Below are 14259 nucleotides of genomic sequence, written 5' to 3'. Positions count from 1 at the left end.
TTCCGCAATATTTATTAGCAACGAGTTTCTCAGGCAGAGTGCAGCATCTACAGCATGAACTGAACATGAATTTCATTACAATATTTGGTTACTATTATTAAAAATTGCTGCCACATATGTGTGTAGATAACATAAGCGAAAACAGGAAAGTTTCACACATGGAGACACACAATATGATATATACTGTAAGTAAAGGAAGAGGGGAAAAGGATTTACCTGATCAAATTCATCCGGAGCACCAATACCTGGACAGGAAAAATTAAAATAATTAGAATTCTAGTAATTTTGTAGGTTTTACCTTTTCAAGGTTCAAAGTTTAAAGTAAAATTTATTATCAGAGTACATACATGTCACCACATACAACCCTGAGCTTCTTTTTCTACAGTCATAATTAGCAAATCCACAGATCAGTAACTGTAAACTGTAAACATCAGGAACTGTTAACTGTAAACAAACTGTGCAAATGTAGATAAAAATAAATAGCAATAAATAACGAGCATAAAATAACAATTTAAGAGTCCTTAAATGAGTGTCGCTATCCCCTTTTGTTCAAGAGCCTGGTGGTTGAGGGGTAGTAACTGTTTTTGAACCTGGTGGTGCAAGTCCTGAGGCTCCTCCTGTACCTTCTAAGGCAGCAGTGAGGAAAAAGCATGGCCTGGGTGGTGACGATGGATGCTTCTTTTCTACGGCAATATTTCATGTAGATGTGCTCAGTGGTTCTACCCATGATGTACTGGGCTGAATCCACTATCTTTTATAGGAATTTTCTGCTCAAAGGCATTGGTGTTCTCAAACCAAGCAGTACTGCAGCCAGTCAGCTTTCCACCACACATCTATAGAAGTTTGCCAAGGTTTTCGATGGCACGCCAAAACTTCTCAGACTCCTGAGGAAGTCATGGCACTGTCGTGCTTTCTTTGCAATAATATTTATATGATGAGTCCAGGTCAGGTCCTCTGACCCAGGAATGTAAAGTTACTGACCCTCTCCATCTCTGATCTTCTGATGATTACTGGCTCATGGACCTCTGTTATCCCTCTCCTGAAGTCTACAATCAGTTTTTTGGTCTTATTGATATTGAGTGAGAAGTTGTTATTACATCACTCAGCCAAGTTTTCAGTCTTCCTCCTGTATGCTGATTCAACCCCTTTGACAAAAGGTTTACATTGCATTTGCAAGGATCTATAAAATTCTGTCTTTATATTAAACAAATCCTTGAGAACTTGGATAGCATTGATGTTATTACCTGTGCAAGCAGGAAAACAGGACAAGTGAGGTAATCCCACAACCTACCAAAGATGTAGAAGAGAATTTTTGCTGTTCTTCTGGGGATTCATCAAGGGAGAAAGATTTCTACTTGTCTTGAAGCTTGCGAATCCTTCAGGCAGAACTGACAGCCACTATTATCATTTTAAGTCTGTTGTGACTAACAATATCAGCTAATTATATTTAATTGTAATTCTGCAAGAACTTTCAAAATAGGGACGAGACATACACATTGATATGTTGCATTTCAACATATTCTGGCTTCTCTCCCTCCCACACTTCTATGATTCCAGGATTCTACTGTTACAAATACAATGCTCCAAAGGAGTTCAATCTTACAAGAAAGAACTAATGCAGACTCTAAATGATTGAGGGACTTGCATGTAGTCTTTATTTTTTTAAATGAGTTGCAACAGTTGAAATAAAGTTTAAAAAACTGGAATCAAATGAACTTATTTTTCCTTCAATCTACTTTAAATATGCTTTAATGGTTTTAAAACTGCTGTGATAGGATTCATTTATCTGAAAGATTACCATGTAAGATACATTGTTAATAAAGTCAGACTTGTTTCATTTTTCTATGCAGGTTAATTTTCACATGGTATGTATCAAATATAACTGGATTGAATTCAGATCAAGAAAATGAAGCAGAGAAAATTCTGTCATAATACGATAATGAGTTACGTTCAGGAACTGCAGCAGCCAAGCATCTTCATTGATATTATGGATGTATCAATTTAGATGGGTGGTAGACATTCACCCATCTAAATTGAAATTAGTGCTAAAAAAAATCCCAATGTGTATCGTTTGTTACAAAGTTTTAGTAGGGTTTCTGTGATAACTAATGAAATTAAAGAAATTTTAGTCTGTAGTAATGCCTGTTTATGATGGAAGATGTTGCAATGATATTATTGCTAAAGTCATGGAGAAATGACTGCATCTTACTGTTTATAACTTTATCGCTGGAAGACAGAGAGAAAAAGCCACAAATACTTATGATGGGTTTACAACAAAGCAATGAAGAGGGAGTACAAGAAGTCCGAGGAGCAGATCAAACAAAGGAGGATAATCCAAACTAAGTAATGGAGATGCTATGGCTGAAAATCTTCCATCTTCCTGGTGAAGTGGATATTTCAGGAGTTATTAATGCTTTTTGGTGTGCAGAAAACAACTGTGTCTGGTGAAATTTTTGAAATTAATAGAAGCTCAACTTCAGAAATAAATAGACACACTTACACCTTTGTTTAGGTTTCTAATTTTATCTTAATAGATAAATAGTCAATAAATTCAACCATGAAGGTATTAACACCTCAGGGAGGCAACAAGGCAATGGTTAACGAGGAAGATGAGAAAACAAAAACAAAAATCAAAATCAGATCAGGAGGAGACCAGAACATTGTGACTTAAGTAGCAGGGCCACCTTTCCTCTTTCTAACAACTTCACTGGATTGTACCAACTTAAGACTATGCAATCATACACTGTGGCATGTGTCAGTCATGCAAGGGAGTTCATCACACTTTACCCTAAGAAATTCTATCAGTCCACTGAACAGAAAGTCTAGATATATCTAAGTATAATCTCAGGCTTCTCTCTTGGGAGAGAAGAGGATGTGAAGTCACTTGATAGAGGTGCACAAAGTGATAAGAGACAAAGGTCAAGCGGACAAAGAGAGATTTTTTCCCAGGGCGGAAAAGGCTAATACAAGAGACTTGGCTTCAAAGTGTTTTGAGTGAAGTATAGGGAGGATGTCAGAGGTAGGTTTTTTTTTTAACTACACAGAGTTGTAGGTGTGTGGAACACCCTGCCAGAACTGGTGGTAGAGGCAGATACATAGGGGACATTTAAGAGACTCTTCGATAGACACATGAATGAAAGAAAAATGGAGATTTGTGTGGGAGGGAAGGATTCAATTGATCTTGGTGCAGGTTCAAAGGTTGCCACAACATTGTGGGCCAAAGTACCTGTACTGTGCTGTACCGCGCTGTACCGCTATATTGAGGTCTCTTCTAGTGAGACATTTTCCAAAAAGGTCTTCCCTTTACACAATAGGGAATGCTGGTGACAGATGAGATAATAGAAAGATGTGAAACAATACCTAACATCTAGGGCTCTATTGTCTTTACTAACTTCAAGATATCATTGGCTGTCTGCTTGAAGTTTCAAATGACTTTAACACCTCTATTGTGAACCGTGATTGATTGTGTGAGTAACTAATTCAAACATATACACTTTACGATAATTAATATCTGTAACTGTTAAGTCAATTCCGGTTTCTAAGCAATTTCCCCATGAACTATAAGATTTCCAAGTTTGCCAATAACATATAAAAAAAATACAGAAGGTTGTGTAGTGATGTCAGCATGCAGCATAGTGATTCTGCAACAAAATGTAGATAGACTAAGTGATGGATGAAAATCTGACAATGTGGGGAAAAGTGAGGTCAAACTCTTCAGTGAAAGGATTCAAAAGGTAGAGTATAATCTAAATGAAGAAAGATTGCAAATGAGGGACCTAGGTCCTCAAGCAACACACATAAAAGTTGCTGGTGAACGCAGCAGGCCGGGCAACATCTCTAGGAAGGGATCTCTAGACAACATTTCAGGCCGAGACCCTTCATCAGGACCTAGGTGTTCTCATGCTTGGATCACAAAATGTTTGTAGGCAGGCCCAACAAGTAAATAATACAAACAGCATGTTAGCCTCTATTGAAAAGGGGTTAGAGCTTAAGAATAGGGAGGCTTTATTAAAGTTGTATAAGGTATCCGGAAGGCCACACATGGAATACTGGGCACAATTTTGGTACACTCATGTAAAAATGGATATAGTAACACTGGAGGCAATCCATCATATTGTGGGACAGTCTCAAGGGACCCAATCACCTAATCCTGTTCTTATTTTCTTGTGTTCTTTGTATATGTTCTGAGACCCCAGTTGCAATTAGATTTAAGAAATTCAAAGGCACATTCGCCTTCGTAAATCAAAGTATTGAGTACAGGAGAAGGGATGTTATGTTGAAGTTGAATAATATGTTGGTAAAGCCTATTTTGGAGCATTTTGTGCAATCTTGGTCATCTAACTACAGGAAAGATGTAAACAAGGTGGAAAGAGTGCTGAGAAAATTTACAAAGATGTTGCTGAGACTGGAGCACCTGAGTTATAAGGAAAGATTAAATAGGTTAGGACTTTATTCCTTGGAACGTAGAAGAAAAAACCCCAAGAACTAAGAACAAAACAGGGCTAGACCAACAGCTTGTATCGGACACGTTCAAAAAGTCAACTGTCCCGCTCTTGGCTCCATCCCTCCCCCTCCTGTCTTCTCCTATCATTTTGGATCTCCCCCTCCCACTTTCAAATCTCTTACGAGCTCTTCTTTCAGTTAGTCCTGACGAAGGGTCTCGGCCCGAAACGTTGACTGTACCTCTTCCTAGAGATGCTGCCTGGCTGCGTTCACCAGCAACTTTGATGTGTTTTGCTTGAATTTCCAGCATCTGCAGATTTCCTTGTATTTGCATAGTTGAGATAAATATCTCTTCCAATCAGCAAAGAGACTTGGTCTTTACTTCCTTCCCCAAAATGATGAAGATGAGATCACAAAATCAATGATATGATAGCCCATTGGCGCTAAAGTCATTGAAATACATCCTGTGCCTGACAAGTGAACTTGCAACAGGGGTTTTAACTCTGATGAACTGTATACTCCAAAATTAACTTCTAACTTCAGAAATCTCTAAACTCTGCACATTGATGCAAAAACAGATTTGTTGGCAATTTTCGTAATTGTTTGGAGACCTAATTCAAATGTTCTTTATGCCACCAACACTGGAAACAGTTCATTGTTTGTACTCTGACATGACAGTGAAAACTCTACAACACAGTAACCTCCTTTGTATGTCTCTCAAGTTAGCAATTACTGCATGTGTTTTGCATTTATAAAATGAGTAAATTAAACTATCTACAGGAGTAATAGTAAGTGATCATTGAAGAAGTGAGATGGTTTATCCGTCAAACACAATGTTTTTAATGAAGTGATCAATTGTGATCCCATTACATTCTGACCTTTTCAAACTCTGGTATTTTTATTCCAGATGATTACTTCTGCACTGCGATCCACCAGTGGTTTGACATAAGGGATAGAGCTCACTGCTGGCAGCTTCAAAGTGCCGTTTTGAGTGGAGGTTTTTATTGAAATAAACATCGTGGTAAAGATAATCAAGATTTTCCGCTACTATGCTAGAAATAATATATAATGCCAATTATATTGACTACCCTGACATTAGTGATTTGAAGAGATTTCTCGAGTGTTTGTACTGGTATGTATGTCAAATATATTCTTGAAGTAATTGTTGAAGTATTAAGCCATAAAAATATGGAAGAGAACCAATATTCCAAGTGCTTGATGTAAGTAACAAACTCAATACTATTTTTAAACTAAGAAAACACAAAAGATCCAGTTTATCTGGCCCATTAAATACAATCCAAATTACTGCAACACTGCAGCAGTGCATGCTGGGATAGCCAATCTGCTTGATTTTCCGACTTAAACAGGTTAGCAAAACTGTGGATGCAGAATTTCAGGACACAAGTATAAAATTAACATCTCTCAGGAGATTAGTGATCAGTAGCAAGAGTAAAATAAACTCAGAAGATCTAGTTGATGCTCTGTTGATCAGACCCTTAGGGAAAAAATCCGAAAATGGTTTAAAAAACGAAGGCATAAATAGAGACAAAGACAGAAGGTGTGCTGTGATGCTGGTACTTGGAAATAACAGGATATAGGATCAGATTTTTACCCAAGGCTTCTAACACCATTCTGGGTATAATGGAGATATTTTTTGCCCTATGTAAAAGTTGAATTATTTTCTATTTAGCTGTATCAACCTGCTCTAAGTTTAACATACACAGCCACATAGCAGCTGACTGCAATTAACATTTAGAAGAAATTTAAACATAATTAATGCAAAAAATAGCAATCACTTGTCCAGTTCCTGATGGACAATGGATAGTTTGTTAGCCAACGATGACTTGTGCTTCCTAAATTTCAAGATTAAGAACTGTCATTTCTGAGGGGAAAATGGTGTATCTTAAAGGAAAGCATGTGAAATGGAGAAGGGGAGCAAAAGTAAAAAGTGCTTGAGTAAATATCTTTGATATCCCTCTCTAGAATAGTATCAGATTAATTTGAACCTGGAGTTCTGTGCTCCATTCAAGGATCATGTAAACATATTTTCACATCTTTACTTCTTTCCACTTATGCATACCTATAGAAATAAAGTAAGTTTCAGTATGCAGACTGGAAGGTTAATTGCCAACTGCAAATTGCCTCTAGTGTGTGGGTGTGAGACAGAATCTGGGGGAAGCTGACAGGTGTGAGGAGAGAATACAAAATGGGAACAATTTAGGCTCAACAATGGGTGGTTGAGGGTCCCCTTGGATTCAGTAGGTCAAAAAGCAATTTCCATGTTGTATCTCTCTATGAGTCCATGAGTATTTAACACCTGTGCACCACAATAAATGCAAATTCAATTTAGAAGTATTTTATATCCAGCAGTCTTGTAGGACAAAAATAGGGTAATTGCAATCTCCACTTAAAAAGGATTAAGTTTATATTGCTATGTTAATTACCAATAAGAAATACCCACTGCGTGAGAGGTTTTCCAAGGCTTTGCCCAGCTTCTTGCTTTCCTGAAGGATGTGATTCAGTTCATCAAAGTTGTGGCTTTCCGGTTTTCTTTGCCAATCCCAAGCCGCATGTTCCATTGACCTTGGTACTGCAAGGATTAAGGAAACTGTGAGAAAAAGTCAGCAGTTTACCCTCACTGATTCTCCCTCACAGTTATTATACTTTCTCCTTAATAGAAGAACCTGGCATGACATTATTGGAATAACTAATTCATTAGAATAATGCAAGATCACTAACAACAACTCTGCATAGCAAGATAGATTTTCAACTTAATTATATCTAGTTGTACACAGTTGCACAAAGCTTGTAAATATTTGTCCCAAGAACATTGTCTAAAAGTTAAACTAATATTTGATTTATAAGGATATGTGCATTGCTTTTCTGCATGCATTTATTCTTTTCATTTGAAATACTATCCTGTGGAATATCATTTATTATAAAATTTACTAATGTGTCACTTGACCTAGTTTTCAAACATCAACTATATAATTCTATTTTGAGTTTGAACAACAAGATACATTTGGATCCCCATCAGTATCATCAGCAGAACCGTCTGTGATTTTAAGCTAATTCTACCTTCAAATCATTATGGAATACTGCAAGTAAAGAACTTCCCTTAAAAAAAGAACTCAGAAGACAGTTCTATTTTTCAATAAGAACCAAATTGCTGGAAGGTGTCAGCCAGCCGAACAGTATTTATGCAAGAGAAATCAGTCAATGTTTCAGGTTAGCTACATAGACATGTCCCTCTTTCCATAGATGCTGCTTGACTGACTGATTCCCTCCAGCATTCCTGTTCTTTCCCCTCCAAATTTCAGTAAATATAGCTTTATTTGTTTTCTGTTTTCCAGTACTGTACATAACTGTCATAATCACAAAATATAGAGCATTCATGTGAAATAAATTTGATAATAACAGCAACTCACTACTAACCACTGTAACCTTGGAAATTAACTGCAAAGAAAAGCAATTAAGTGAAAACTTGCTTACAGGATTTTGATTCTGGTGATGGTGATATGTTGGACATTACAAGGTCACTTTTCGACTTTTTTGGCTTTTTAGCATTTGTAAGCCATGGTTTTTCATAACCTCTACAATCTCGCTGCATCCCTTTTTTACCTGAAAAAGAACATTAAATTAGCAAGAAGAAACTGACAACCAGCTAAATTAAATGTTCTTATTAAATAAAAAATCTTTTAATATTCACATAATACCCGAGTAATTCTTAAAATAGCTCACAGACCTGATAGGATCTCCAAACTGTGGGAAATTGCATTTCTGTCACAATAAAATTTCTTTCTTTAGTTGTGTAATTTCAAAAAGCATTTGATTTTCCCTTTTGTGGTAACCATCCATTTGCTGCTGTTGTTACTGTGCGATCGAGAATCTCTGGAGGGTAGGCCCTAAAATCCCTGGCTTTGCCTGCTGCTGATGACCGAGGCTGAGGGTGAAGCATTCGGATAGAGATGGTGCTCAGTACTTGGTGCCGGACGGCTGATCAGAGCTCGAAGTTTTCGGACGACTCAGAGTCGGACTGTGGTCAGGCATGGCAGGGAGAGTTTTCTTCCTTCTCCCGTCTGTGTGAGATGTGGGACTTTCAAGAAACTTTGAACTTTTTTACTGTGCCATGGACTGTTCTTCATCAAGTTATGGTATTGTTGTACTGTTGTAACTATATGTTATAATTATGTGGTTTTGTTAGTTTTTCAGTCTTGGTCTGTCCTGTGTTTTTGTGATATCACACTGGAGGAATATTGTATCATTTCTTAATGCATGCACTACTAAATGACAATAAAAGAGGACTGCCTGTCCTCATAATCTAATCTAATCTAAAATTGACCTAACCCTGACCAATTTACAAAGTTCAAAAGCTATTAAGTATGTAATGTCGATTCCTATTAGGATTCTCACTCCACAAGCTAGTCTGTCAGCTGCCAGCTTCAGAAATTCATTGCTTCTTTAAATGCTTCCCTTTAAGTAACAGATAAAAAAAAGCATTTAAAAAGAAACAGAAAAATAATGAAGATTATAAAGCTTTCCCAAAAAATGGTACACCATGTTTCAGTCCCATGTTCTACCTACACTTAGTTATTCAAAATCAGCCTTATTATCTACCTGCACTGCACCTTCTCTGTAACTGTAACCCTACATTCTGCATTTTGTTATTACTTTTCCCTTTGTACTTATGTTTTTTTTCTATAATAGCATGCAACACAAAGATTTTCACTATATCTCAGTACATGTAAGAATAGTAAATCAAAAAGAAGAAAGGATCTAATGCTTTCCTGGCGTATATAGCGAGCAAACGCTTCTTGGGCTTCCAGCCAGGTACAGGTGTCGATTTCAACCAACGATGGCAGAGCTTGTCATCAAAACTTTGGTTAAAATTGATAACTGTACCAGGCTGGAAGCCCAAGAAGAGTTTATTCGTCAATAATAAATCAACTACTAATCAGTAATCAGTCCTGAAGAACGGTCTCAGCCTGAAACATCGATTATTTGTTCATTTGCCTGACCTGCTGAGTTCCCCAACATTAATGTGTGTTGCTTCGGCTTTCCAGCATCTGTAGAATTTCTTGTGCTTATCAGTTATCAGGTGCAGCCTTAATGGTCAGACAATTCATCCAGTATACCAGCTCCATGCAGCTGTTGGTAGGGCAGAAGATGGAACCATTGGGATCTCTTTCTATCCTGATAGATATGTGCAAGGTGACCAGAGTAAATAATTGTCTCTATCTCCCATTAGAACTTTATACAAGCACTAAAAGAATGCACAGACCATTCAAGACCAACCATCTCAAGTTACTAGCCTGTACAAACAGCACTTGTACAAAGCCAAGAAAATCTGCAGATGATGGAAATCCAAGTAACACACACGTAATGCTGGAAGAATTCACCAGGCCAGGCAGCATCTATTGAAAAGAGTAAACAGTCAATGTTTCAGGCCGAGACCCTTCATCAGGACTCAACAGTACTTGTTAGTCTGGAATTTCACAATATTTCACATAATTTGACAAAATACCCCCCGTGTTGTAAAGGATAAACCTGACAGATTTTGCAGTTGCGGAAAGGAAAATATCCAGTACTATTCTAGCAGTTAATGTTTGAAGGATGTACAGAAAACGGTTTGTGTCATTACCAGTTTCAGCCCAGAGTGCAGCTGAGCCTGAAAATCTTCTTTGGAGCTGGTTGGGACTTCCTTGTTTATTTTGCAGGTGGCTTATTAAAAATGGAATTGGCTTGTCGGGTGTCTCCGTTATTAGTTTTGTCATCATTTCCTAAGCAATAAAAACAGAGACAGTATTAGAAATCCTGTCTTATTACTGTTTGATCTGTACATTTCTATTTTATGAAATACAAATGTTTGCTCTTCTATAAAACCCAGCAGCATTCACATCCAGGAAGCTTCACCAGCACAAGGTTGCTACAATGGCCTTATGGATGAAGAGACATGGATCATTTTATTCCACCATGGAAGCTATACACTTTTGTGAACAGAACAGCTGAAAATCCACTTTGGATTAGACAGAGTCAAACAAAAAGACTAGCAGAATCACTAATTTTCAGTATTAGAATTATGTTAAAATGGACCGAATCAGGCCAGTCATTGAGTTAATTCCCTGTTGCTAGGAAGCACGCTATCTGTGTTTTCATGTCATTCCAACCCCAATGTCCACTGAGTGGCTTAGCCACTCACACAGAAGTGAACCTTCAGAAGAATCTTTATTGATCTATGACCATGAGTCCTGCACTTGTGGGGACTATGTTTTTATTTTTTTTACTTGTACTCAGTAGCCTTTAATCCCCAACTCTCCTGATCCAGCAACATTCCCACTTTCACCTCAAACATCCTGACTCAAACCTCATCGTCCTGCCAGAAAACTCCACACCCCTCACCCACACACACTTCTCTCTCAACTGTACTCATAATCCAGTAATGGAAGGAAAACTAATTTTCACATTCAGTACTGATTCTATTGCATTATAGCAATTGGGAGAAGGTTGGGGAGTGAGGGTGGGGGAGGAGAACACAGGCAAAACAAATCTATGCATTTTTTTTTTACACTCTATTCAATTCTGTGCAGTAGCATTGCCCCCCACCCCCCACAACCCCATTCCAGAATATGATTCAACTTTATAGAGAACAAATAAGGTACATCACAATTAAGGGATAAAACATCCTCAGTAACAGTTATATATGGCTGTGCACGACCTGCAAAAGAGGCTCTGTGATTTTTAAAGTTCTTTTTTTACCTGCAATAGACAGCTCATGGAGAATGACTTAAGAAGGAAAATGCCATAAAAAATATTGAAGAAAAAATTACCAAATAAAATACCAGAAAGAACTGCCTTTCATATATTTTCAAAGTAGAACCCATGGTGGAACTTAATGGCTAATAATTATTAAAATAATGAAGGTCTCAGGGAAACTAAGAGTTACCTATTGGGTGGGACAAATTACCAAAGGAAACTCCCTAAAATACCTCATTAAGAGATTTAATCATGGAGCTCACCTGCAAATTCTTTACTGAAAAGAACTTGAGAAGACAGCAAAATGCAAATATGGCCGTATACATGTGAATTCCGCAACTATAGATCATCGGCAATTGAAACATGGTTGTTTAAGATTACTAACTTTAGTAGAAGTGAACCCTTCTGGAAAACGTCAGCTGGATGTTTCTATTGAAATCAAGGATCTACAACAGCAATGCACACTTACAATTTGACATTTATAAACATGAACAAATATTCAAAACTATTAAAATTAATATATTTTTAAAATTATTAATTAACGGGTTGTGGGCATTACCAGCTATGCCAGTATTTATTGCCCATCCCTAGATGCCAGTGAGAAGGTGGTGATGAGCAGCCTTCTTGAACCGCTGCAGTCCCTGAGGTATAGCTACATCCACAGTGCTGTTAGGGAGGGAATTCCATGATTATGACCCAGCGACAATGAAGGAACAGCGATATGCTTCCAAGTCAGGATGGTGAGTGAATTAGAGGGAGATTTCCCAGTGGTGCTGTTCCCAGGTATCTGCTGTTCTCGTCCTTCTAGATGGTAGTGGTCATGGGACTGGAAGGTGCTACCTTAGGAACTTCGGTGTGTTGTCGCAGTGCATCCTGTAGATTGTACACACTGCTGCTTTTTTGATGGTGGAGGGATTGGATGCTTGTGGAAGGGATACCAATCAAGTGTGCCGCCTTGTACTGGATGGTGTAAAGCTTCTTGAGTGTTGATGGAGTTGCACTCACCCAGGTGAGTGGCGATTAATGTAGTGATTAATGCACCAATCACTACAAATCCAAAAGAAACAAAAGTTTTTGCTGATCATTTCAGAGATTAATTGTGGCCTTGAGAACAAAAGATTGGGTGGCCAGAGATTAGCACCCGGCAGAAAGAGAGGTTTCTGACTGGACAGTGGCACAGACGCAGTAGAAGCATTCCCACGCAAGTCTGGAACGGAGCTTGAAAAAGCAGCCAGTTTTCAGCAGGTGTCTTTGGTTGGACAGTGGAACGCATGCAGTAAAAGCGTTCCCGCGCAGGTCTGGAGTGGAGATTGAAAAACCCAGTCTCCGTAAAAGAGAGTTGCCATCTAGCGGAGCCGTCGTCATCAGAATGGTCTGAGTCAGAGTGGTAAAATCCAACAAAAGGCAAATAAAAAATCTATAAGAAGTGAGAAGATGAAATATGAGAGTAAACCAGCCAATAATATAAAGCAGGATACTAAAAGTTTTTCAGTTATACAAAGAGTAAAAGGGAGGTGACAGTTGATATTGGACCATGGGAAATGATGCTGGTGAGGTTGTTATGGGGGACAAAGAAATAGCAGACGAACTTAATAAGTACTTTGCACCTGTCTCCATTGCAGAAGACACTAGCAGTGAGTCAGAGGTCCATGAGTGTCAGGGAGAAGGAGAGAGTGCTAGTGGTATCACAAAGGAAAAAGTGCTTGGCAAATTGAAAGGTCTTAAGATGGATAAGTCAGCTGGACCAGATGGACTATATCCCAGAGTTCTGAAAGAGGTTGGTGAAGAGATAGCAGAGGCATTGTTAATGATCTTTCAAGAATCACTGGATTCTGGCATGGTTCCAGTAGACTAGAAAAAAGGAAGGCAAAAGAAAGGAAATTATAGGCCTGTTAGCCTAATCTCAGTGGTTGGGAAAGTGCTGGAGTCCATCATTATGGTTTCCGGGTACTTGGAGACGAATGATAAAATAAATCAGCATGGTTTCTGTTGAGGGAAATCTTGCCTGACAAATCTGTTAGAGTCTTCAAGGAAGTAACAAGCAGGGTGGACAAAGGAGAAGCAGTGAATGTCATTTACTTGGATTTTCAGAAATCATTTGATAAGGTGCCATACATGAGGCTGCTTAACAAGATAAAATTCTATGGCATTAGAAGAAAGATACTGGCATGGATAGAGGAATGGCTGACAGGCAGGAGACAGCGAGTGGGAATAAAGGGAACCTGTTCTGGTCGGCTGCCAATGACTAGCGGTGTTCCTCAGGAGTCAGTTTTGGGACCGCTGCTTTCACATTGTTTGTTAATGATTTAGATAACGGAACTGATGATTTGCAAAGTCTGCAGATCATACGAGGATAGGTGGAGGGGTAGGTGATGCTGAGGAAGCAATGCAATTGCCGAAGGATTTAGACAAATTGAATGAATAGGCGAAAAAGTGGCAGATGGAATACAGTGTTGGGAAATGTATGATAACGCATTTGGGTAAAGGAACAAAAGTGCAGACTATTAGCTAAATGGAGAGAAAATTCAAACATCAGAGATGCAAAGGGACTTGGGAGTCCTTGTGCAGGACTCGCAGAAGGGTAATTCACAGATTGAGTTTGTGGTAAAGAAGGCAAATTCAATGTCAGCTTTCATTTCAAGGGGAATAGAATATAAAAACAAGGAGATAACGCTGAGGCTTTATAAGACACTAGTCAGGCCACATTTGAGAATTGTCAACAGTTTTGGGCCCCATATCTCAGAAAGGAATTGAATTGAATTAAATTGACTTTATTACTTATATCCTTCATATACATGACGAGTAAAAATCTTCACATTACGTCTCCGTCTAAATGGGTTGTCTTTGGAGAGCATCCAGAGAAGGTGCACAAGGATGATTCTGGGAATGGAGGGGTTAGCATATGAGGAGTGCTTGACAGCTTTGGGCCTGTCTTCACTGGGATTTTGAAGAATGCAAGGGGATCTCTTTGAAACCTGCCAAATGTTGAGAGCCAAGACCATAGTATATTTAAAGCGAAAATCGATCATTTCCTGATTGGTCACGACATCAAAGGTTATGGTG

At 38.4% G+C, this 14259-nt stretch overlaps 1 protein-coding gene across 2 annotated transcripts in view; it reads right to left on the bottom strand.

The window, feature by feature from the left end:
* The window catches only part of c1h8orf34 (chromosome 1 C8orf34 homolog), a 356319-nt gene that overhangs the window by 288477 nt on the left and 53583 nt on the right, over window positions 1-14259 (bottom strand). For both annotated transcript variants that reach the window (XM_063042009.1, XM_063042010.1), the window contains exons 2-5: window positions 10085-10223; window positions 7936-8064; window positions 6905-7033; window positions 217-245 (exon numbers count right to left, since the gene is read on the bottom strand). In XM_063042009.1, coding sequence (XP_062898079.1) covers window positions 217-245; window positions 6905-7033; window positions 7936-8064; window positions 10085-10223 — 426 coding nt within the window. The remainder of the gene's footprint in view (window positions 1-216; window positions 246-6904; window positions 7034-7935; window positions 8065-10084; window positions 10224-14259) is intronic.

The sequence above is a fragment of the Mobula hypostoma genome, chromosome 1 (genome assembly GCF_963921235.1).
Source record: "Mobula hypostoma chromosome 1, sMobHyp1.1, whole genome shotgun sequence".
NCBI classification, from domain to species: domain Eukaryota; kingdom Metazoa; phylum Chordata; class Chondrichthyes; order Myliobatiformes; family Myliobatidae; genus Mobula; species Mobula hypostoma.
The sequence above is the reverse complement of the archived record's forward strand: the minus strand, read 5'-3'. Positions and strand labels throughout refer to the sequence as shown.